General features: G+C 41.4%; 1 protein-coding gene across 2 annotated transcripts in view; it reads left to right on the top strand.

Annotated features, from left to right (window-relative positions):
• Nucleotides 1-201: 201 nt before the first annotated feature.
• Nucleotides 202-26578, top strand: part of SLC6A2 (solute carrier family 6 member 2) — a 74136-nt gene continuing 47759 nt past the window's right edge. The window contains exons 1-3 of one of the 2 annotated variants that reach the window (XM_075160713.1): nucleotides 202-231; nucleotides 2126-2423; nucleotides 25167-25298. In XM_075160713.1, coding sequence (XP_075016814.1) covers nucleotides 202-231; nucleotides 2126-2423; nucleotides 25167-25298 — 460 coding nt within the window. Of the gene's footprint in view, nucleotides 232-1966; nucleotides 2424-25166; nucleotides 25299-26578 lie in introns of those variants that run through there. The other variant, XM_075160712.1, reaches the window with a different exon arrangement.

Below are 26578 nucleotides of genomic sequence, written 5' to 3'. Positions count from 1 at the left end.
TGCTGTTGTCTAGCGTAGGAAGTCTCTGCAGATTATTAAGGCAGTAATAGTCACGTGGAGAGAGGGGAACCAGGTTTAAAAAGCTCCTTACTGGCTAGGCTACAGCTTCAGCTCCCAGAGAGACTGCAGTCCCAGAGTGCTGGAACCAAGAAGGAGGAAACCCCCTTCAGTCATCTTCCCCCACCCCATAGGTACCAGGGAATGGGACAGAGACATCCCCAGTGCTACCTGGTGAGTCTGTCAGCAAGACGGCTTCAGGGCTCTGCAGCTGGGAGCGGAGGCTCTCCTTATGCCCAGAACAGAGCTTGTCCTTTATTTGCTATGGGAGAATGGGTGTGCAAGGGAGTGTGGGCATATTTGGGGGCACTGCATATAACACGGGTATGTATTTGATGCATGTGGTGGCAGCGTCCGATGGATGGTATGAGGAGTAGGCAGCAGTGTAGCTGCGTATGAGTGGGTTGTGCTGCACGGGCAAACAGCAAGTGTTTATAGGGTACTATTACAGGGGAAGTACTTGCAGCACGTATGGCATGAAGTGTCAAAAAGAATAGAGAAAACGGTCTTATGTGGTTTATTCAGAGAAGATGAGGGCAGGAAATCACAGAGTAACTGGAAGAGAACATATGAGCTGAATGTTCTAAGCATACAATTGCTCTAAAACAGTATAGCCACTGCTCAAACACTTCACCCAGATGAGGGCTTTCGGATCCAAGTCACAGCTTGGATCTTAGAGCTTGAACCAAGAGCTTTTTGTGAAGGCAGAAAAACTGCAAATTGTCAATAGCCATCTTACTAGCATCTTTGTAGTCTGTGGCCTAAAGAGAGGAGGGGAAGATGCCAATATGTGAGCTTTAACTCTGAGTTGGGATTCTTTTTCACATTCCAAGTTTGCAGAGAAACCTGGTATTCATTGCGAACTCTGACTAGCACCTCTTCATTGTAATACTCTATTATCTGTCCTAGTAGAGTGAATAAGAGCGGTAGGCTGTAACACCACCGAGAATCCTCTGCAATCTGACCTATTCTCACTGATGTCAGGCAGAAGGGAAGCTATGTAACGTTGGGGAGGGGGAGCCAGTTTCTGCCTTTTGTGCTCAAATTTTATTCCCTTAACAGACACTGAATGTAGAGTTACTGCTCATAGCTGTAACAGGAAGAGCACCTGAAAATCCCTTTCTGCAGCTGTATTTAGCCAACTTTTGGCACCAATCACTTGTTCTGCCAGCTAATTCTTTGCTCATTTTACACGTAAAAGGCTCAGGTCCCATTTGGAACAGCAGCAAATAGTTATGTCCTGCAAATACCTCAACCTGACAACTGAATCCTACCAGCCTCACACTTGCCAGGAAAGAAAAAGCCGGGCATCCATCAATCCTGGCGTAGGAGTATTAGCAGTGTTCAGGTCTGCCATTCAACCTGCACCCCACCAGGTTCTGATGTCAAAAGCACAATTCTACTGTTTAACTAAAGCCACGCTAGCAGACAGGGGAAAGCTGCCTCTGTACTGCAGTTTGGCCGGGAAAGAAGGGAAGCAGGCAATGCAAATTAGCTCTACCTGTTGCCTGCTTGCTTGACCGGGGATGCGTATTTTGCCTCGCGGGAAGGAGCAGCTCCGAGCGCCCCGTAGCCTGCGGCAGGACGAGCCCTAACTGTCCAAACTCTGAGGTGAAGCTGCCGCTGGCGGACAAGGTGCGGCGCTGGCGCTGGGGCTCCGGCCGGCCCCGCTCTCCCCGGCTCAGCCGGCTCGCGGCGCGGATCGGGAGGCTCCAGCCCGGTCCCCACCGGCGGCCGGGGCAGGGCCGCCGCGCCCCAGGTGCGCCCGCGGCTCGGCAGGCTGCGGGCAGCGGCGCCGCGCCCGGCTGCCGGCCGCTCCCCCGCGGAGGAAGGGCGCGGGAAGCCCCGCTCCCCGGGGGCACCCCGGCGGGCGCGGGCGCCGCGGTCCCCCCTCTCCCGCCTCATTTGCATGGCTCTTATTACGGCCGTGCCTCGCTCCTGCCGCGCTGACACCGGCGGGCTGGAGCGCGGAGTCGCCTCCAGCGGGAAGTGCACTTCCGTTATCTGCGCTCCCACACCCCGCCTCGCCCGCTCCCCCTCCTCAGCTCGCTCTCTCTGGATGTTTAAGGCAAGGATGAACAAACAGATCCAGCCCGACCGCAAAGTGTCGGTGGTGGCCCCCTTGCCGGACCGCGCGGGGCCGCCGCCCCCGAGGAAGGACGTGGAGCTGATCCTGGTGAAGGAGCACAACGGGGTGCAGTACACCAGCAGCAGCCTCCTGCCCGCCGCCCCCGCGCCGCGCTACGGCGCCCAGGACAGGGAGACCTGGGGCAAGAAGATCGACTTCCTCCTCTCCGTCATCGGCTTCGCCGTGGACCTGGCCAACGTCTGGCGATTCCCCTACCTCTGCTACAAAAATGGAGGGGGTAAGAGCACCGCTTGCGAGGTCTTCCTCCCCGGCCCCATACCCCAAAGCCGCACCGCCGCAAGGGCGGCATCCCCTTCTCCTTCTCCCCGGAGTTTCAGGGGAGAAGCCCAGAGCCGAGGCTTGCCCCGCTGTGCCCGGGAGCGGTGCCGGATGGCGAAGGGAGGAGCGGCGGCACTGCCGCTCTGCCCCCGCGCTGCCCCGCTCCTCCCTTCGCCAGCCGGCACCGCGCGTTCGGCGAGCGGGGCACCCGCCGCGGCTGCGGGCCCCGGGCGCACGCGGGGCGCCGCTCCCCGCCGCGTCGCGCGAATCCTTCGCGGGAAGGATTGCTCGCACACCCCTCGGAGTTTAACTTAGTTTTCAGCACAGGCTTACTTGCCTTCTGCTGCCACTTCAGCCTGCCTAACGCTTTTTTCGTTCGCAAAAAATAGCACCACGAGGGAAGGAAAAAAAAAACACACGAAACCAAAAACACTTGAGCAGAAAAACGGCATCTAGAAAAGTTAGCGCCGGACCACTGAAAGGTTTCTTGGGGGCAGTTTTAACGTGAGATCAGGTTTTCTGCCCTCCATTCTGCAGTTTGGGGGTTCTCCCCCCCCCAAGTAGGTAGGAGAGTTGTTACATACAAAAGCTCACCTCCTGCACAGTTTGGCTATGACAGCAACACAAAAATGACACACAATAATTACAGTTAACTCAGATTGTCTGGCACCTCTTCAGTAAGACCTCAACTCCATCATCCCCCTTCATCCCCCTGACATACGCTGTGTTGTCAGTGATGACTCCACACTGTGATGGAGTAACACCATCTGCAAGCCAGGCAGGTGCCTGGGGTGCTTTCAAATCACACATAGGAAGAACAGACCCTGGCTAGCAGATGGAGGACTGTTTGTGTGAATGGTGAATGATACAGATAGAAGAACTGCTAGATAGAAAGCATGTTCTGTAAGATAGTTACGTATGTCTTGATAATGTGGTTGCCTGGTGATAAAGGCTAATGGTTCACACTTGGAGCATAAAATACTTGCTTCCTGTGAAAAAAGGACTGCAGGACAGGAAAATCCCTATCAATTAACATGGAATTACACCTGTCCTTGGAACTTAATAGCATCCTAGAAAGGGCTGGTACTAAAACACTTGGTCTAGTTTGGTACCTCCAAAACTTCTGAGACGAGTCAGAAAATATCTCTGCTCACCACCCAGACAGGCTGAAGAAAGTAGTTAGTACTGAAAAATAACCTCCATCCTTATTCCATTATGTCCAAAAATATTTCTAGCAATTCACACTACAGCAGCACAATGCATCATGAACCCAGCAGGCTTCCACGGTGGCAGGTGCAGATGTAGCAGCAGCATCATTCATGCCACTCAGTACATATGCACCATTGCCAGATCTCCAGGTCATCTTGCAATTTTTAGGGAAAGAGCTATATTCCCCTATTTCACATCGCACAAGGTGACACCCAGCTTGAACTCTTTTCTATCGTATTTTGGGTCACTTAATTTCCTAACCTGCTTCCTTTGTAATTTGCTGCTAGCTCAGGCACAGGAGGTAAGAGTCTGCAACTCTCTGCATTTTGTTTAGTCTCCATGTATTATCTTGTGTCAGTTCAGCTAGAGAAACCTGGGTCTTCATCAGCATCTTTTAATTCAAATACTTCCAAATTGCAGAGGAGAGACAGCTAACTATTTCACAGCTACAAGAGGCACCTTTCAGTGAAAAGTTTGCACCAATTCTTCCATACCATCAAAGTGAAATCAGACCTTTACAAGCAAAGGCAGAGAGGCCCTATGCTATCAAAGTCTATAGAATGTCTGAGAACTGCTTACTGATACAGAGATCATAAACACTCCTTTACTCTGCTCTTCAATAGAGAACAAACCGCAGTAGGAGGCATCTCAATCAACACCTAGGATGTCATTCCCGAACACATACATAATATCACTACAGTCTTTACTGGTGCTTAAAAGACTTATTTTACCATAAAATGAAAGATGGGATAATCCCGATGCTCAAAAACCATCAATAGCAGGCTTTTCCTAAGGAGGTGTTCTCATGGAGGACATCAGCTAGCTAAGCTACACAAAGACACATCAGCTGTGGCTAATAGGGGGACAAACTAATTTTTACAACTTGATTGTGTTTGGCTTAACGAAGTTTAATCATATCTAGATATTGAGATTATTTTTCTTTTTCTATGCTGTTTGATGGAGTATGGCCATCGGCATATCAGTCATGACAGAATTTCCAGGAGAGACCCTGCACTAAGAAGTGGGGAATGGAAATATAGCCAGGGACTGGTCAACCACTCTCTTCCTTCTCTTTACAACAATTGTCTCTATACTATCTTAAAAATTTTCCATCCATTGCCTCCCATGTTGGAGATATATATATATAAAAATTTCGTTTAGTAGAAACTGCTGTAAGAGATTCAGGCTCTAAAAGTACTGAGATTCAAGCCAGCTCAGTCCCTTTTCTCTGTCAAACTGGGTTTGGGAGCTTGTTTGCTCTATGGGTAAATTCTCCTACAAGAGCAAAAGACATGAGGCAACGGGCAGAGCTATAGGATATTGTTGGATTTCGTTGCTATCTTTCCAGTCCTAAATCACAGATACTCTTAAACATCTTTTTTTTTTCCACACTGCTACTGCAGGAGGGAACATTTTTAGCACCAGAGCAAGTTTTGCTATCTCAGAAGAATAATCCAATGGGTTTCATACAACTGCTGGCTTACGTATCTCCATGGAGAAGGTGTAATAAAAATAAAGTACTAATAGACATGGAGGAAATTTAATTTCATTATCTTAGTAGTTTTGCTGGACTGCCGAGCAAGCTAAAGAGACAAAATCAGGTGGTGTTTCTACACTTGTATAGCATGCTCAGACTTGTTCTTCAAAAAAGTTTTACAAGATGCTCATAATAGGGTTATAGTTTGCCTTTTGATATTTATAAGGAGCTACTAGCAAAACAGATTAACCTTGAATTGGATGACATTTATAAAGTAAATCAGTGGAAGGAAAAAGGCTTCCTTTCTTCTTCCTCCCTCAGTTTCTCTTTATTCTGAAAGCCTCAGCAATTACTCAGCCTCAGCAATTTAACTAGAGCTGACTTTAGACTAATATAGTCAAATCTGGGTTACGAACCTGTGTATCTTCAACAGATTGATACAAAATAGGCAGTGAAAAGGAAGCATGTTGCAATGCCATAAGTCCTAAGCCACTAAGGTATTTTAACACTTGTTTTCAGCATAGCTTGTGCTATCTAACAAAAAGAAATTCTGTTATCCTTCCAAAATCTACACCCACAAAGGTTCTACGAATACTCTTAAATGTTGAACAACAGCATCAAGGACATGGAAGTGGTAGAAAATGGCATCCCCCTTTACATCTGAAAAAAGTAACGTGGGTGATACGTGGACTGTTACGTTCCTAAGACTGGCTATGATTAATTTAAGATGCCAGCAGACACACTAAGGGCCTTTCCATGCTTGTAAAAATAGGTGGTTCTCAATAAAGCGTGAGAACTTACAGGAACTGAGAAAGAAAGTATAAATACACACTGTATTCCCTCATTCAAAGTTGAATTTTACAAGGACACGGATGCGTATACACCCCCACCTTCTTACTAGCCAAATCCTTGAGTTTCTTTCTTTGATAAACTCCAGGGAAATTTCCGATTAAAAATTAGACATACAGGCTTTTGGGTTAGATCTTGAAGTTCCACACATACAAAACTCTTGACAGTTTACTTCAGTGAGTTTTACTTACACAAGGCATACACCACCCAGTGGTGGTTATATAGACTTTTTTATGTTAGGTAACTTTGGAGACAGCACTGGTGGTGTTAACAAAAAAAGCTATTTGTATTTTAACAAGCTCCGAGTGAAAGCTAGAGAGTAAGAAGCATCCAGCAGCACTAAAATGCTGAATGAATAGCCAGAAACATCTGTGTTTTGGGAGTAGCCTGCTGAGAGACCCCAATGGGACTTCTGCACAAAGATAGATGGCAGAATGTAACCCTTCTATGAACAACTGTGATTTTTGGAAACATTCTTCTGCTATAAAAAAAAAAAACCAATCTTTAGTAAGATCTAAAAAGCTAGAGCATTTATTTTTTTTATCAGTTACCTACTTCCATAGGACTTGCCTGCCTTACAAGGGCAGAGACGGATCCAGTGGCTGTATTAACATGAAATTATATTATACAAAATACTTTCAGGCCAAAAAAAACTTTCAGGACAGTTTAGTATGAACAGACTGGATAAGATCTTGCCCTCATTGAATTCTTGGAAGCAGGATATGCCCACTGTGTGCTCTAAACTACTTTATAAGATGATAGGGAGGCTCTGTACAGGTGGTAAAATTCTGCAAGCTCTCATTAAGCAGATAAGGCAACACTCCAGAAGGGGGAATTCTCAAACATTGCCTTGTCAGTTTGGCTGATCAATAAACACCAAACTCACATGTATTTGACTGCTCCTCACAGGACAAAGGAAAAGCACTGTTTGCAACAGATCAAATACTTTTTGTGCAGTCCATTTGTGAGAGTTTCAAGGAGCAGGGCATGTCACTGGAGAAATCATCAACTACGGTCATTTCTACTGGCTGTTCTCACAAGTGCTATATCCTCATTATAACTCATTTCTGGCAAAAGCCCATTTTTCTTTTTTTAAAAAGAGACTCCCTAGCAGTATGACTCTGTCTGTAAGTGATCAACACCAGTGTACTCAAAACAAGTCTTTATAACACATCCAACCTTTTAAGTGCTCCCCAGTTCTGTAAGATTTACCCTGATATTTGGATTACATCTAAAATTTTACTGATGCCAAATGAAGTTGAGTAATGCCTAGTATGATTAACTGATGTGCTAACAGTGGGGGAGGATGATGCTCCGTCTTAGTTAACAAAGCTATTGTAGTTTTTGTACAGGATACTTTTAGTATTAATGTTCATTTTTTGTTTTGTTTTCCTGCATAGTCGTAGGCAAAATTAATATTTCCCATTGAAACTCGTGGAAAAAGAATTTACCAACATAAAGTACTTTTTTTGTGAGCCAAAATATTTGCAAGGTCAGTCATGTTCAGACTACTCATTAGGAAGCATGTAATTGTCAGATTAGTCACTGGAGACTTAGTGTATCATAAGAATCAGATTAAGCTTTTCATGAATTTACGAATAGCTGCAGATAAATATTTTAACAGTTCTCTAACTATCATAATATACACTTTTAGTCTCCTCTGAAGGATTATTTTTTTAAATGTTTTTAGACCACAGTGTTTCTGGAAGAAATTGTTTGCTTCAAAGAACAGTTCGCCAGTAATCAATACACTTGAGAACAGAAGTATCTTACAGTTTATCCCTTTCCTGTTCATACTTCCATAAGCTGTAATGCAAGACTGAGCAATCCACAGCACAGGTACCAAAGACAGCATACAACCAAATCCGAATATCCCCAAACAGGGCCAGCACAAAGCCAGGAGCCAAGGGCTGTCGCACATTGAGAATGACACCTGTGAAAGTATCACCTCCCACAGAGCTGTGAGCCTGGCTAGCACACACTGCTTCACCAAAAGCCAGCTATGATACTGACCAGCAGCACCTTGCCTTTCTACTAGGCTCTGCCCCCTGCGTTTTGCCAAGTATCTGCCACCAAATTTAATCACTATTTTGAGAAAGAATATAATCTGGCACTTTACACTTCAAAGGTGGATCACCTTTGCCTTGTAATATCAGGGTTTACATTCCAAAATAGCATTGATAGTGATAATAATAAATCAACTTTGAAGTAATCTCACTGCAAAGCCTACGCCAAGAGTTTGACTCATCAATCAATCAAAGCTTAGATGCAAATCTAGTGATTTTGGTTTCCTAATAAGGGGTTTTCAATTCCCATTAGCACATCGAACCAGTGACCTCAGGTAGGTTAAACTGTTATGCTGATCTCCACACTGTGGCCATGAGCTTTCGGCTCCCAGGCATCGTGTGACATTGGGAACGATGTTCAGTTGTGTGGTGTGACAGTACCTCCTTCCCCAGAGCTGGATTCAGTGGCCAGCTCACAAGTTGCTCTCTTCCCTTTCCCACAAGACTCATCACTTCTCTTTCCTTTCCTTGATCAGCCACTAATCATCTGGCGTATACAGAACATAGATTCACCAGGCTCACCAGCACTGTAGCTCAAACCCCAGTTGCCAGCTGCTTCCCTGTTCTCCTCTGCATGTCTTGTTGGCTCCGCGAAGTAAATCTTCAAAACTGTAATGTTTGCAGGGTTATAAGCTACTATGTCATACACCTACTACATATGAAGCATTATGAATAGTTGATAAGGAAGAACTGAATCTTTCTCATCCAAATCTTTCATCAATTCTAAAATTCTAGTTTCTGAGTCTGGGGTAAGATACCATGAAATAGGTATAAGTGGTACACTGTATGGACTCTCAACTAAATACCTGACTGAGCGGAAAAGTTATTTTTCCCTGAACAATTCTAGCAACCATTAGATTGACAATTTTACAAAGATTCTAGAGATACACAAGTATAGAAAGGTTCTAGACAAGATTCATAGTATTTAGCTTGACATTACACCTTAAAAGGAACATCCTATGATTAATGCGGGGCAAGCATTCAGAACTGATCTGAGGGGTGCTCCAATCAATCACCAAAACTGGTTTTCCACCTTTGCTTCTCCACGTTACCAAGACAATAAAAAAAGCTGGTGTGAACCAAATGAGCTGTTCTAACAAAAACAAAGATACCTCTTTCTAAGCACGCTGAATGAACACATTTTGATTATCACTCCAAAGCACTTTATTCTAAAGTAAGAGGCAGAAAAGACATCAAGTAGTAAACTTAGTTCCGTTGTTTGGAAATTTAAAATCTCTGCTTAAGGTCTTCCACTCCCCCTCCTCCCCACCTTCATTCCTGTATGCCCTTCTAAATTCTGCCAAGAAACTGAAGTACTGAAATATCCCTAGAAAGCCATTCCAATAGGATGTATATCCCTCCTGGACAAGTAAATTCTGAAAGTTGCATGAGGAAGCCTTCTACGTTCGTATTAACACCTATTAAAACAGATACAGGAGTTTCTTATAGTTTGGCTAGGGATCTTAGGTTTTGGATGCTCATTCAAGCTGAAATGGCAGGCACTTAAGCTTCATCTGTTTCTAGTCTGTTTTCTCACTAACAACTTTTTAAGCTCTTTATTAAATTTGCTGGGAGCAATGGAAAATAGAAAGGCCATATGAGGAGTGTAGCAGCCAACAGCCCTTCTTTACTGAAGAAACCAAAATATCTCTAAGGAGACTGAGACATGGTCTACATGGTTTGGGGGCAGAATTTCCCTTTCATCTTTTGGCAAAATATCACAAACCTGTCTGTCAGTTCAGTGAATATGTGAATACAGCTTCAGCGGTCTAAAGATGTTATTTCAAGACAGATATTTTCCTCCCCGTACTTACACTGATACGAAATATAATACTAATACAACTACTTACACATAAGATCAGAGGGAACATACAGCTTTAGTGAGTGTTTAGAAATGCTGTGAGGGAAATGATGATTAAAATCAGTCCACAAATTACTGAACCTCTTGCTGTGAATTAAAATGGAAACAAACAGTTTAAAGAATTTTGAGCAGTTCTGAGGAGCAACATCAAATAGCTCATGCCTTCATTTTTGCTATGTTTAATGGGAAGCACATCAGCAACTTCCAGTTCTAAAGCCTTTGTCCCAGGTTAACCAATTGATTAAATAGTCAAGAACTGTAGTATGGCTCTCTAATACCAATTTGCACTGTAAACTCCATAGCATTTACATACATTGCAATTATTAGATGATGTTATACCTAACTGCTCTCAGCACTATTACAAAATAATAAACTATAACCAAATAAATTCTATACTTAGAGATATATTTATATTAAAATATTGTAATTCAGGAGGCAGGAGACAAAGTTAAATGGAGTGTCTTTGTAATACAGTTCTAGATCTTTCAGTACTACTGTGCTCTTAGTACTTTCCATTCTCTCTGTATATATCCTCCATATAGAATATACAAAGCCATGATAATGGATTTGGGGGAATCTTGCAACTGACTCTTGACTCTTAACTTGAAATGTGACAACACGAAGTTGTTATTATTAAAGTTGAAATAAGTTGTATTCAGGACAACTCCACTGCCCCAATCCAGTTTCAATGAAGAGTATGTAAAGATTCTAGGAATATCACACTGATTATAAACCTTCAGTTTCCCTTCCTCAGGCCATCTGGAGACAAAGCATTCATGTTAGTAGTCTATTACCCATGTCTTGACAACCTGTAATTCCCTCCTCCAGCTACAACTCCTTAATCTTCCCCTTTCCTTCTCCCTGCCTCCGCGTTAAGTCTTGAACCTTTCATGGCAAGTTTCATCCTAATTGTGTAGATCTTGCGCACTGGTGCCAAGTCAGAATAGTTTCAAATGAAAGGCTTTACTGACACTCAAAACTTGACTTCTTAAAGATGGATATCCGAGTCCTTCAGGAAACCAGCACCACAAGTGCCTAGACCCCCAGTAATGCTGAATAATCCCTGTTCTTATTGAAATTCTAGGGAGATAACTGTAGTATAATTCAGCATCTTAACTTCTGTAGAGGTTCAACATACTTAATTTTAGCCATGCAGATTCTGAAACCTTTAATCCATAAAGAAGGGGGAAGGAGGTGGGGGGAATGGAGGGGAAACAGTTAAGTTCCTTGCCTTGTGACATACTATTCTTCACGAAGACCATAGGAAAGAACCTCTAAACTACTTATCAAAGCTATCCTTTGTTTTGTTTTCACTCTTCCTTCTCCTTTCCCCTATTCTCTATTTAAACAAGTTTTGCAATCTCTCTCCTGAAGCATGACAAAGGTGACAGCACAGTACACCACTTTGAGAACTAGGGTCTACCATTCAGAAAGAGGAACTGTCAGCAGGGAGGTCTGGCTACGTAAGCCACATACTTCTTTACACTCATATTCATCCAAAGCACACTACCAACTTTCCAGTGCACGGAATTCTGTGATAACGTATTACTAAACAAAACTCAGACAGGATTGGGCAGGCAGTTGTCTTTTGCCAGTCCATAAATGTTTTTTATGACTAGCGTACTGATAGCTGGTATGCAGTAAAACAAGCTGCCCCTATTATACAATAAGCCTTTTTATAGAAGATGGTAATTTTTCCAGTGCTCCTACTCTTTAGGGCTTTAGGAGCATTCACTGCCAAAAGCACAAGTGATTGCAGAAGCTGTGCTCTTAATGTAGGTATTAACTGGTTGTTACTGTTTGGCTATTACTATTGTTTAAGAATATATGCTAATTTAAATGTCCAAAATAGGATCCAACACTCCCAGACTGGTGATGTTAGACTATACAAATATAAACCCTTTCTTGGACTGCTTTGTTATACACTGCTTCCCTAGAACAAACCCAGCATCAGAAGAGCATGTTTGACCCCGCCCCACTGAAGTATACAGGAGTTGTGATTTCAACAGCAGAAGAATATTACCCCTTTACAGTCTTTATTTCAGAGCTGGAGAAAAATATTGCATGATTTCCAAGTGCTGCAATTAGTGACAGAGCGAGTAAAAAGCTATGTCTTGCTATAGCACTCATGTTACTTTAAGCAGCAGCTTTTGTGGCATTGATATACAGGAAGAATTGTGGCTGGGTATCGCATAGCATTCATCTTTCCTGAAGTCTGCAGAACTGTGGGAAGCCACTGATTCTCTGGTGCATCGGCAGCATGGAAGAATACATCCTATCTGATTGCCTCACTGACCATACAAACAAGCTGTTACCATGGGCCTAGCGTATATACTGAAAAAAGCAGCCGAGTATTGTGTATCTTATTTTTTGCTAGCTATTTATAATTTATTCTGCACCTTCTGAATTATGTGTAGTGAATAGCACTCTTCACTGATTTAACTTTTATTTCTCTTTCTCTCTTTTTCTTCCGTAATCAAACACCTCTTGCAATGTCTATCCTGAAGCATGGCAAAAGTGACAACACATTACTTGCCCTTCAGATCTGTATCTTGAGGATAAGTATGATACTGATTCCAGTCAAATTCCAGTTTAATAAAAAAAACGGGGGAGAGGCTGGATTTTTTCTGACACACCACTCTACAGAGTAGAATAACGGAAAACTTTTTTCAGACCACAAGGTGGAGCAGTAGATCCTTATAGATCTTAGTAGATCCTAACCTGATAATTAATGTAACAGCAACCTACTGCATTTATAGAAAAAAAAATATATACTGAGGACTTAACAGGGTAGCTCATGACTTTCAAATACAGAGTTGCCCAGTAATAGCAATGATTGTTCCCAAGCAGACCCTTCTTGGATTTCCTGATTCATTTCATTTATTAGGACATCATAGGAGTGGCAGCTTTTAGTGATGCCTAATTCACATCAAGGAGCTCACTTGTCAACATGGCCACAATGACAGCAAGGAGACAATCCATTGATAACAAGATGTTACCCCCTAAACACACCATTTTTTAAATGAGTGCAACATTAAAATGGAGATAAAGTCTCCTCCCCCCAAAGAATGATACAGGAGGAAATAATTGCTCAAATACTAAATTTAGGAGGTTGTTCTCTGAAGATTTACCTTTGGAAAACAAACAAGCTCCACATAGACTTTCACTACCATTTTACAATAAAGAGCGATGCTTTTTTTTTTCTTCTTCAATGTTAATGTAACCCGCCTTCTAGCAGGTTTCAGCGCTTTGCCGCCCTGGCAGAAGCATCATTATTTCACAACACCAGTAACAGAAAGCAAAGAGTTTCAGTGAGCAAGAACAATTAAGTATATTGGACTAACTATGGTATTAAAAAGTTTAAGGCCAAGTGTTATCACAACAGCAAGTTCACAGCTTAGAAGCTACTCAAAAGTATCTTTGCTACATGACCCTTTGTCAGCATGCAGGACTGTATCTGTCTACTGATGTCTAACATCGACTGATGTTAGAAGAAAGATCAAAAGCTTGTGCCCCCAACTGAGGGGTGATTATAGCTGTACATAGGCATCTTATTATAAAATTTATCACAAAATTAAGGAATAGCTTGTGCTGTGCAGTGCTTTTGTCTCCTCTCTAAAGAGAAATGCAGATGTGTCAATGAGATCATGAGGCAGGTGTTGGTGAGACCAGAGACACTCCAGGATTTTGTTTTGGGGAAGAGTTTGATCATTTGCTCTTTTTCTGCAGTTTTTTTCTCATTTATGTATGGCTCTACAGCCTTAGTTAAAATCAATAGATTTGTAAACCTCAAGGGAGAAATCCTGACCCAGCTGAAGTCAATGGGTGGTTTTTTTCCATTGACGTCACCAGAGCCAGGATTTCAACCCAAATAACAGACGTCTCTCTTAAGGACTCCTAAGTAGACAGAATTTCCAGACTAAGAATTATGTGAGAAGAAAAATAGAGCAAAGTAATAAAAAACTATTCAGACTAAACTGATATAGAAGACTTCCACTGACTAATAACTGATCTTCACTGAGTGCAGTAGCTCCGTACTTTACCTAATAAGCAAAATGTCAGGACTTACATAGATGATGGTCATTATTACACAAAATGAATTTACTCTGTGAGAGTTAGACTATGACCTCGGCATTCTCCTATGTAGGGCTCAAGCACTAAAAAAAAAGCACTATTTTAAGAAGTGCTTTTTACTCTCACAGTTTCAGAGAGACAAATGATTAGGCAAGAATCTCTTTCTAGCTCTCAAGGCTAAAGCGAAAAGCTAGGAAAATAAAAAGCAAGTACAAGACTAAAAGCCAGGAGGCAAATAAAAGGATTGAACTAGAAAATCTTACATTTTAAGACATTTTAAATTATTCTGGGCCCTAACCCATAGTTTTTGAACTTTTGAAATCGGCAGTTGTAGAAATATAGCTGGCATCAGTTACCCTCTCGCTTGACTCCTCCCTAAAAGAAAGTGACAGAAAACAGTTACCAGGCTATTCCTAAATTGCAGGTTAATCCTTCATTGATGCATACAGAGGCTGATGACAAAATCACTGTCTCTAACCCTAAATTAAGAGATTTGGGGATCTTCAAGATCACCTACATTTTTCCTTCTAAATACTGTTTTACAGTCATGAGTTATTATGTGTTTAAAAGCTGTTTAGAAATATGAAAAAAAAAATATAGCTGTGTGATAAGTTGAAAACACCAAGCTCAGCCACATTGATTTATCATAAGGTCTGAGTAATCAGTGAACAAAATTGCCCCACAATCTGCCCTAGCAAGAGTCTGCACTGTGACGAAACAAGAAGGATTTTGCTTCAAACTGTTAATAGGCCTGTGCTTCATCTTGGCAGTGAGCTATGATGGGCCCTGAGGTAATTTTCACATTCTTCTATGGCATTTCAAGCTAGGAGGCCCTGTGCAGAATGGCAGTGATAAAGTATGAACTGGACAGCTTCGACTGAGGGGAAAATATACTTCATTGCTTGAAGCCTATTAGGAAAATAGTCCACTAAATAAGAACAAACATAAAGCTCAGGTTTCAAACTTAAATAAAAACTTTTGTCCGATTAATTCCCACAGAAGAGGGAGAATAGTTGGACAGAAAATGAAGGAAGGATGTTGCTACGCAGTACAGCTAGATTGATGCAGCACTGTTGTGGTTTCATACTGGTCTAGGAGAGACTCAGTTTATCCTTTGGAGCAAGGGAATCTCAAGAGAAGTAGTTCTTATAGTCCTCCTGTCACAGGGATGCTACTGAAGAGTTTTGCTTTGTGCCCACAATGCCCAAATTCTCAGAGACCCCACCTGATGGCTCTGCATTGCATACAGAATATTACCAGCACTACCCTAGGCCAAATACGGATTTTTTCTAAATGGAAAGGTTTTCTGTGAAGAATGTTGTGACAGTTTTTGTGAAATTCTTGTGTTCAGTGCTAGTAGAAAGGTACAAAATAAAGAAGCCACAGCCATTTGGAAGCTACCCTTGCCCAGACCTTCCAAAATTTTAGCACAATCCAATAACAACTATAATCTTTGATAAGAGTACGGAGTTTTGCATTGTGCTAGACAATTATGCAGTAGTAGCCATCACTGTAATGGTAAATATGCCAAAATCGTTGCTAACAGCATCACACACAGCCATTAAAGTTTACAAATAAATTAAATTGATGCAACATTTGTCTTATATAAGAAAATACTATTTATGGCTAGATAGCATACTATCCATTTCAAAATGTGTGTGAAATCTGTACTTTGTAGTTTATATAGCATGTCCAAGAAATATAGATGTACCAGAAAACTCTACATAAAGAATACTTCCCACTAATGTTGACAGAAAACATAGGTGGGTTTAATAAAACACGGAGCATGGCTTTATAGTGTATGTAACTGTTTGCCTTCTATTTTAAAGCCCTGTACAAACATGCATTATATGTAGTTTACAGTATAGTTATGCTGCTTCCTTTAGTGGCACCAGGAAGAACGTTCATCCAGAAGGTTTCGTTTATAATGACTGAGAGTAAAGGTTAGATTTACTAGAATTCTTATAGATAGTAAAGTATAACTGTCTTATACTTCTGTGATAGAACATAACTCTTTATCAATAGGAAGAATTTAGAGGATTCTGTTGTGCAAGAGTTTGTAAAGATTAAGATAGCACAGAAAGTATTACACTATTACAAATAAATCTCTAATAAAGCCTGGAAGGAAAAGGAATGTTTTGCTTTGGTCACTGAGTCCAAAAATTGGAATTACAACTTAAAATTGGATTAATCACTAAATGGTAAGGCAAGTTTTAAGTGTACCTCAGAGTGTTTATACTTGATTCTTCTCTAGCAGAATTTCAAGGCATTTACCTCCTATTGGTTTGTACATTAATCCTCTTGAAAGCTGCCCGGCACTTGTCTAGAGCTGATTTAAGATGTCTTAAGCACTTTGTTTTACCCTGGCACAGTTATGAATCTCATGCTGCCTAAAATGGGTACTGCGTCCTCTCTAGAGGGTACTTAACTTTGGGGCTGTTTTTTGTTTTGTCAACCTGCAAAAGAAAAGCATTCTTTAAGAGAAATACCCTCCATCTGAGGGCTGTGTTGTGAACCAGAAATTGCACTGTTACATGTACAGAACAAAGCACATTTAACATGCCTTGTCTCGCTGTGTACATTAGCTTCTACTGTGGCTCTAATTAGCTCTGCCAGGGCAGTCATATCACCTCATACGAGGCACCCAACGCAGGTGGCGTAACTAGGAGGTGAGTCTCCCCGGGTATACCCCGTACAATGTACACAGGACAGCAAGCAGCTCCCACAATAGCAATCCTGAGAATGTTAGAAAGAGTAGGAATACCAAAGCAAGGACTAATGCTGCCTAAATGAGGGGATGAAATCCAGAGGATTCATCCCAGGCTCTTTTCTAAGGTGGAGGAACATCTCAAGGATATAAACTTGGCATTCCTGAAGCATCAAATGCGCAGCTCAGAAAGTGGGTACCATAACTTAAGGTGGGTACAAAACATGCCCACATAACTCTTCAACCTGCCAATATATGAACCTGCTACACCAAGAAATACCTGTATGGTGGGAATTTTAGACAGAGAAGCAGGAATGACTATTACACTGCAATTCATTAGTTTAGTTCATTCAGTCTCTTCAGGTTATAAAAAGAAGGCTGAAACACTTGATTGCAGCACTTAAGCATCTTCACAGGAGGGAAACAGAAACTATTGCAGGGTATTTTAATTTATCAGGAAAAGCACTGCCACATTCAAATGTCAGATATATTCAAATTAGAAATAATGATTTTTTAAAAATTCTTTCTTATATCACTAAAGTTATTAACCTATGAAATAAAGTACCAAAAAAAGCAAAGGATCTGCCTGGTATCTTCAAATCAGGATTGTATGTTTTTCTGTCTGAAACTCTGGTTTATGTTAGACAGGAAGTTAGATCAAAGTATCTAACAATCCATTCTGGCATCAAAATCAGAAATATCAGAAATATCAGAAATAGTGTGGCCAGCAGGAGCAGGGAGGTGATCGTGCCCCTGTACTCGGCACTGGTGAGGCCGCACCTCGAATACTGTGTTCAGTTTTGGGCCCCTCACTACAGGAAGGACATGGAGGTGCTGGAGCGTGTCCAGAGGAGGGCAACGAAGCTGGTGAAGGGCCTGGAGCACAAGTCTTATGAGGAGCGGCTGAGGGAACTGGGGTTGTTTAGTCTGGAGAAGAGGAGGCTGAGGGGAGACCTCATCGCGCACTACAACTACCTGAAAGGAGGTTGTAGTGAGGTGGGGGTCGGTCTCTTCTCCCAAGTAATAGCGATAGGACAAGAGGAAATGGCCTCAAGTTGCGCCAAAGGAGGTTTAGACTGGACATTAGGAGAAATTTTTTTACTGAAAGAGTGGTCAGGCCTTGGAACAGGCTGCCCAGGGAAGTGGTGGAGTCACCATCCCTGGAAGTATTTAAAAGATGTGTAGATGAGTCGCTTAGGGCATGGTGTAGTGGGCATGGGGGTGTTGGGTTGACGGTTGGACTCGATGATCTTAGAGGTCTTTTCCAACCTTAATGATTCTATGATTCTATGAAAATCAGATGGATCCATGAATTTTGAAAACATTCATTTTAGTTTACAACTGACTGAGACAAAACAAACACAAATGAACATACAAGTTCTCTGAGAAGGGAGAGAAAACTATGACTAATGGTCTGTATCTGAACCGAAGTAAAACTGTAGTTGCCAAAATCTCCCTGGCACCAAGCAAGGACTTCCTTACACTTCAGAGACAGCTAAAGGTGATGAAGTAGTATTTCCTTTCATGTACATGACTATATTCTGTACATCACAAAATATAGTTTTTCAGTATACACATTTTAAGAAAACTTACCACTATTATGAGGTTATGTTATGGATTTTCTAGTGCTGGAATCCAGCAAAACCTGGTTATCTTGATCCACAAGCTCACAGCAAATAGCTTCTGATGTCTTCATTCAAAAATATTTTTAGCCATGGATGTTCTGCCACCAATAAATCAGGGTACATTTTGACAGACGCTTGATTTTGTACATCTCAAGTACAGCCTACACCTTACATAGGCGGTTTTGTTGATATGCAATTGCAGGTGAATATATCCTTGTGTCACCCCTAATAATTGCAAGGTTGGGGGAAAAAACACGAATAGAACGCTCCTATTAATAAAATGTTAGAATAGTATTTTTTCCTCTTAATTTAGCATCTCTTAAGCTTCCAATCATGTTTATTGTGAAGCAGCAGCATCCTCCAGCTAGGCATCTGCACGCTGACCCAGCAGTCCAGTACTACGCACTTCCCCTGACCAGCACCTTCTGAAGAGCTTGTGAACAAGAAAGTTTGCCGTTTTGTTCCCAACAGCGTTAGCTGTTCTAGGAAAGGATACTAGCACTCCTACAAACCCTGTCCCATTGAACGTTAATAATAGGGATTTCATAAATCATATAACAACACAGCCTACAAGCTGGCTCCACATTCCAGCTCACTTACTCTCATTTCTTGTTTAAACCAGCCAGGTAGTTAAAAAAGAAAAAGGCACAAAATCAACAAGATGGATTTGGGCAGGAATGCTAGCAGCTAGACCTTCACATTGTTACAAACTGCAGGTTATTTACTTACCAAACTACTGTCAAAAGTCACCTTGATACTAATTCATTTATTTAGAAACAAAGAGGCCAGTTCCAATAGTACCTCTGCTATAAGGAGGCACTATGTAAAAACAAAAGCTATCACTGCAACCTTGTAAAGCAGATTTTTGGACTTGCTACGGTCACTCTCACGGCAGAAGATGGGAATGGCTTAATTTCCTAAGCTAGCAGCTAGCAGCAGCAGGAACCCTCCGCAAAGCTCCAGAGCTCTCACTGCCACACTGGCCATCTTGGACCAACCTGATTTATATTCTCTCAAACCCATCATGACTCTATTTATTCTTTAATTTCCTATCAAACAACATAGGCAAGGGTTCTGTTCTTGTATGTTCCTGCGATTATCTTTAAACTACACACTGTTGTAAATGTGATCATTTCATTAATTTATGTAAATAGGACCTTAGCCAATGACTTGGGTGTTATTTATGAATGAATCATGCTGTTCTGAGTGGATGGGTATATTTAACTCTCTCATTAATTTGTTCAAAATAGCTACTAATGGGTTTCTTTAGCTCGTTACTCTTGTAACAAAAAGCCAAAGAGATGACTGGGTTTGAATGGAAGGGCTTGGGTAACCCTTTCTGTTACAACCCAGTGACTAGCTTATAAATACACTGTACTTCAAGTCACTTCAAGTGATTTCAAGGCAGTAGCAGGTTAACAGCTCAAGACAAAAAATGCAGACTTCAGTTGGCATCAGCCCATGAACAGCATTGAACCACTTCTGGAAACTATTTGTTTTCACTTTCTTTTGAGTGAAAAGAACGCTATTAAAATTGGAATCCTGGAAAAACTGAAGGCTCTGAGCCCAAATGGAGAGTAGAAATATAAATAAGTTCAAATCTAGCAAGGTTTGTTAGAGGGAACAGCTAAATATAAGGGCTTCAAAAGAAACATGTCACTCACAATGGTATAGCTTCACTGGTTTTATGATACAGAAATACTTTCCATGAAAAAGGTAGCATACTTGGAAGATTTTATTGCATACTTGGAGGATTTTATGTGTGTGAAGTGCTGCTGAAGTTTTTATAGTAGGTCATGCGATCTGTTTTGCAGAAAAATGTTATTTTTGACTACTATAATCTATTGCTTGCTGGGCTCAACATCATCATAGAACTGCTGTTCAAATCACCACCTTGGCTTTGACACTGAGGTTACATCGTGCTCCTTTGTATCTCTGACTTCTCTTTGCTGTATCACGCAAACCCTTACTGCTTTTAATCTCAGGTCAGTAAAGGTCTACCCTTCCAGCCCTTCTTCCTAGGAGTCAGCAGCAGGTTCAAGCTCGCCTCCTTCAGAGGTGCTCTCAGTGGCTGTGCAAGCCAGCTGGTAGCGAGTCTGCTAAAGAGCCAGAACTAACGTTCATATACTAAGAAATGCCTGCCTTTCCGATTCTAGTTTTTCTACCTATGGTGAACTTGTACAATCTAGATTTCAACATCTCTGCATCAGGGACTTCCCTGTTCATTCACAAGAGTCTGCACAGATTAGAGTTTCCACCTATGTTCCTCGTTGTAAGAGCAAACATACTGCATTCTATCAACTGTTTGCTGATATAGTTTGAAGTACTATTTATTCTGTATGAAAAAAACAAGCAGTGTTGATCAGATACAGAGATGAGCTTGTATTTCAATTCACCAATTGGGAGATCTTTGTTTTTAGACTCTTTTCCCACATAAATACTGGAAACACTCCTATCTGAAAATATACTGCAATATTTGCTCAAAGTTTGTTGTTTTAGCAGACATCCCCGCCAGTTAACATTTAGACTAGAATAACCATGGTAACAAATGCAGAAGGCTAACGAGCACAAATAGTTCAAAGTTGTTTCAACTACCCCTGCCCTGGCTTCTTGTATGTGCATCAACAAATCCTTCTAGGATAACAGCAGCTGTTTAAATTATCTTTTTTCAGTCATTAGTAAATTAATGCTTCTTTCTTTCTGGTATTTAAAAGCGAGATGAGACCTCCTTGTAGGATTGAGAGTAATATTTAGAGCTGTATTCCTCTTGGCTTCCCACCCCCTAGGATGCTGTGAATGCTGAAAAACAGAGAGAGGAGACACTCTGTGTGGATTCTGTTATACCAAAATTAAGAAGCTGTTTTGGCACTGAACACAGGAATGCAAAGCCTGTCTTCTATTTTGTCCTTCACTAATTAAATGTAATAGTTTTTTTAAAAAACTTCTGTGTAAGTTTCCACTGGAAGTGCACACAGATGGTTCTTGTAGAAGCTGAGGGTTTGACCTAATCTAGTTTTGTATAAGACACAAGGCTGTCTTAACTCCACATGTACACTGGTACCTTAAGAGATGTATATGGATCTCCTGAAATCTGTTAACAGAGAGATGTAGCAATTCGCAACAGTCCAAGGCCAACCTGTGGCTTTTGAGCTGCATGTGACTCAGTAGCAAGTCAAGTATGGCTCTTATGCCAGGGCTGTATTACAGATGTTAACTACCTCAGATTTTTAGCTGTAAAGGGAAATTAGGAACCATTAGGGATTGCTGAGACCGGTATTGCCTTGTGGGATGCAGCTGTGTGCTAAGTCCCATCCCATCACAGAGTGGGGGAGTGGAATCCCCTCGAGTGCTATCAGTATGCTACTGCCAATGCAGCAATCCCACAGATTGCATTCCCTCAGCTCTCTAAGGTAGGTAGATCTTGGCAAGCTAGTCTGAAGTGTTAGCCAAACTGCGTGCTCCCTAAGAGTTCAGCTGTCTGGGCTATACAAATCTGACTGGCCCCTTGGATTCATGCAATTAAAGCACAGCAGTTTCTGTGGCCAGTGGCAGAGGTGGGAGTGACACAGCTGGCATCATGTCACTCTTCCTAACACATTTTGACTTCATAGACCAGGTAGGCATTAACAGCGAGGCTGCTGCTTCAGAGAAGTCTGGTGTGATGCTCAAATTCACACCAGTGGACCTAAAGGAAGAGGCCCACCAGGATGCTGGTGTCCCTTCTCCCTGGCCCACAGGATGTTAGAATCACACACACGCAGGACAGTATGAAGTCTCCTTCCAAACACTACCTCTTGTTCATAAGATGCTGTATACAAACCAGTCCTATGATGGAGCCCCTGTGCAATCACAGAGTGAGGTTGATTATCACACATATGCTGTTTATAAGCATTTGCACACCATTCTAGTTTGCAGCAATTCGAATGATACTTTGACCACCGTTTCTTTTCCGCTGAAGTGCCCATGATCTCAGAAAGGGTTCAGTGAACACCGTGAAGTTTGATTCAGGATATTGGCTAGGAAGAGAAGAGCAAATATCAAGATTTTACAAAATACCTGACTTCTTGGTATTTTTTACCTAATCAGAAGCTGCTAAACAAGAAGTTTCCAGAAGTCTCTAAAACATTAAGTCAACTTAATGTGACTAAGCACCCTTACTTTGATATTTATCTCAATTTCAAAATACTTCAATCATTTAGTTACCTGAAAAGTAACCCAGCTATGAAACCCTGCCATACTGTGTAACTGCTCTTTGCTGAAAATTACACCACATCTTATTAATCCCTTGCGGGGGCAGGGCGGGGGAAGGAAAAAAAGAAAGAAACCTCCTTTAACTAAAGCCTGGAATGACTCGCAGCCAAATAGATGATGCTTAAGCAAGTGTGCCTAAGCACAGTACACTTCACAGTTCATCATGGTATTAGTCATACTTAGAAAACACATATTTTAAACTAGCATTTAATATGTATGTCCACTACACTTCTCCCAGATTAGTTTTCTCAAACTCAAATTTCCCTATTCAATTTGTGGCATCATGTTTTCCACAGTCTCTTGACATTAAAGTTAATCAAACAGCACTCTGTGCAAACTCCACACCTCCCAAATACAAGCTAGGTTTGTGAGTCAGCTCCACACACTGTAATACTATCGAAGCAAGACAAGTATGGCACTTCAAAGGCTGTCACTTACAAGAAATCTGACAGTAAAACCACCTAAAGCAATTTTTCTAGATACTAGATATAGTGAAAGCAATATGTAGTATCCCAGATTGATTTAGCTGAGTATGTTTCGACATTGAACGGAGCTCAGAACTGCAGGGTATCAAGTATTTGTTGAATACAAATATTTTTTTCTTTATAATATTCAAACATATGACAGGTCAACATGACAATCATAGAAAGCAGCTTATGAACAACACTGAAATATTATTAAAACATGTATCACTGGTACTGTAGTAGCTTATGTGAATGCAGGTTGCATTCACACTACACTCCATATAAACATCATGAATAAGAAGATTCTTGCCCCTAAAGTGATACAACCAATATATTTCAACTTTTAGGATACGTTCTCAAAGCTTTAAGCTATTTTTTATTTCTGTTGATATACCTTGTCTCTCTGTTTCATTGCAAGATTTCAACTTTCAAATGCCTAAACTTAGGACGGAATGCTTACCATTATGTTACAGCATGTTACTTTTACAAGTAGATTTGTGGTATGACTAAGAGAACAGTTTGGTTTTCCAAACTCCAGTATATACTCAAAATTCCCTCTCTGAACAGTCATGCTAGACAGCTCACAGTAGTAGTATCTGTGGAAAGCAAACGCGAAAGGTAAAGGAGGAACAACTATTCAGACTTTTAAAAGCACAACAGTACTTTCAGAGGTACTTTTTAAGTACACAGTTCACTCTGCTTACTGGCATGTTTTAGATAGCTACAGGCATGCTTTTATACTTTTATGGACTACACATACCTTCTGTAAGTTTATATATTTAGAAGCAGCGCCAACTTATTTCCTTTTGCAAGGCAATTTTTCAAATTACTAAACCACTACAGCAGATTTTAAAGGTCTGTAAAAGTTCCTACTACTTGCTATTGGGAGAAATAGACAGCTGCTGCTGTTTTTCTTTTGCTGAACAATTTAACCATAATTTTCACAACCTAGTTTCTTTTTCATAGGTAACTCCTAAGGGAGCTGTCAGTCATTCAGAATATGACTGTCAGCTCCTTATTTATCAAAACAATCTAATCATTTTTTATACAAATTTTACACGAATTGAACTGTTCTGGACCAAGCTATGCAATAAAATAAAAACTACACCTTACAGGTACCAAAAGCAGAGGACTGACAGAACATCCAGTTATTAAACATCACACCAACTATAATTGTTTTATAGTATCATATGTAGCCATGCATTGGGGAAGTCTTCTCTCTGTGACCTGGATCATATAAAATAGCTAAGAAATTTTCAGATAGTTTCTGCATTAGATGATCCCTTTGTATTTCAGTTGGCAATACTTTTTATGATAGTAGCATTGACACATCAGGATTTTTCCACAGGTGACAGTTTCTGTGGTATGAATTCACGGGAGACTCCTCAATCAAGTGAAGTTATTCCAGGAAGGTGCAAGCAGCCCCAGCGGCAATATAAAGACGCTGTACTTGAGCCCAGCAGTGAAACTAGACCAATCCTAGTACATGCTCCACATTAACGGCAATGAGTATCACTAGGTTGGAGAAGGGGTGCGTTGTCTAACACATTTTGTAAGAATAAAGGAATTTATTATAGCAAAAACTGAAATATGCCATGGAAGCCCAAATTCCATCTGACTGACCAGTAGAGACTCATTTTCAAGGCAGAGGTTCCTGCAGACACCTCACACAGTTAAACCGCACTTACAGGCACTTGCACGACATTTTTTTTCTTCTGTTGCTGGCCTCCATGCTCCCTTTTGAACATACTACACTAAAAAAACTTAACAAAATTTTTCATAGTCCCTTTCCCTTTTAGCTCTGCAAGTGTGTTCAGCATAATTTCTTCTTCAGTTAGGGACTAATTTTCAGGGACACATTTTTTTCCCTTTGAAGCCAGAAAGCAGAGGGGAAACATTAGGGGGAAATGGGAGCCATGCTCTACAGCTTTTTTCAGGGGTTCTGTCTCTGAGACCTTAAAAAAAATACAGGAAAGGGACAAGAGAACATGGGTTCTTCCTTCCTGATATTTCCTTTCTACTTCCCAAAGGCAGTGGCTTTGTCTTTAGTAAGTAAGCAATATAGAAAGCAAAATGTAACCAAAACATAGACTACAATGTCTAATTATTCTCTTTCCAGGTGCTTTTCTTATTCCCTATATCCTCTTCCTAATCATTGCTGGAATGCCCCTGTTCTATATGGAATTAGCACTGGGACAGTATAACCGAGAAGGGGCTGCCACTGTGTGGAAAATCTGTCCAGTTTTCAAAGGTAAGTGTCCTTCTGCTCACTTAAATAGTGCCATGAGGGTGCCACACACTTGTGATCACAAGCAAAGGAAAGGCCTCTCATCTTTCCACAGACAGCGTGGTATTTGCTGACCTTTCCCCAAACCTTGAAGTCAGAAGCCTTTTTGTTATCACAGGTGGAGCATAAAATGGGAAAAGCCACAGAAATCATCTTCAGGGTTATTGCTGAGGAGTGCAGCAGAGAGCAAAGAGCACAGGCAGTTCAGCCCTGTCCTCCCTTTCCCCTGCACATCGGGGAGTGGGAGGAACGGGGTATCTCTAGGTGGAGGGAGAGGCTGGCAATGCAAACATTGAGGAACACCAAATCCCACCCAGGTCAGTTCAACCCTGTCTCCCCCAGTGACTAACATACCCGCTGACTCCATTCAGTCCATTGTGTGGAGCTTTCTCTGCAAAAGTCAGCATATCACAGTGGCTAGAACACTGAAACGGAGTTGTGAAGACTGTAGTTCAGCTGCTAGACTTCTAACATCACACGAGTTATCTGTGGCTCTGTACCTCAGTTTTCCTGCCTATTACATGGGAGCAGTGATTCTGACAGACTTTGTAAAGTGGTTTTCAAATCTAGCAATGAAAAGCACTTATAGAACCTGAACATTATTATTACTCTCCAGCATCACTGAATAAAAGGCTGTGGAGTGTTGTCTTGTGCACTGAGTTGCAATTATTCTACACAGAAGAAATAGCTGAGGTTAGGTGTTTGCATACTGATCAGGGTGGTTGGCGTTGATCAGGGATAAAGGGATCTCCCTGGGTGAAAGAAGCCATATGCTTTCTGTACATGAAACAGGTACTTCTTAAGGAGCCTCAAGAATTTTCTTAAGCATTGCTCACCAGGAAAAACTGTAAGTTCTCTTACATCCATACCAGATTATATCTAAAATCTTACTTAAAGCCTTTTCAACACAGAGCTATCTGAAATGAAACCGCTCAAGCTCAGCTGATCTTAGAAGCTTAAAATTCAGATCATGTTCATCCCGTGACTGACAAAAGCTGAGGAGCTTAACAATAGCAATCCAAACTCGGTGGATCCGGTGCTTGGATATAGGTTACACTGAGTAAATGTTAGTCTTCCTTCTCAAAATACAGCTTTCCTCTTCAAGGAGGCTAGTGTCGCAGAATAGGAAAACTGCAGGGTTTTTTCTTATCAGTCAAACCCAAAACTCACAGCAAAATTAGAGATATAATAAAAAATAAATAAGCGAGCTAATAAAATATGTCCCCCAAAATTTTAAAATTAAT

Source organism: Calonectris borealis, chromosome 12 (genome assembly GCF_964195595.1).
Source record: "Calonectris borealis chromosome 12, bCalBor7.hap1.2, whole genome shotgun sequence".
In the NCBI taxonomy this organism is placed as follows: domain Eukaryota; kingdom Metazoa; phylum Chordata; class Aves; order Procellariiformes; family Procellariidae; genus Calonectris; species Calonectris borealis.
Note: the sequence above shows the minus strand (reverse complement) of the source record. Positions and strands in the feature narration are given on the sequence as shown.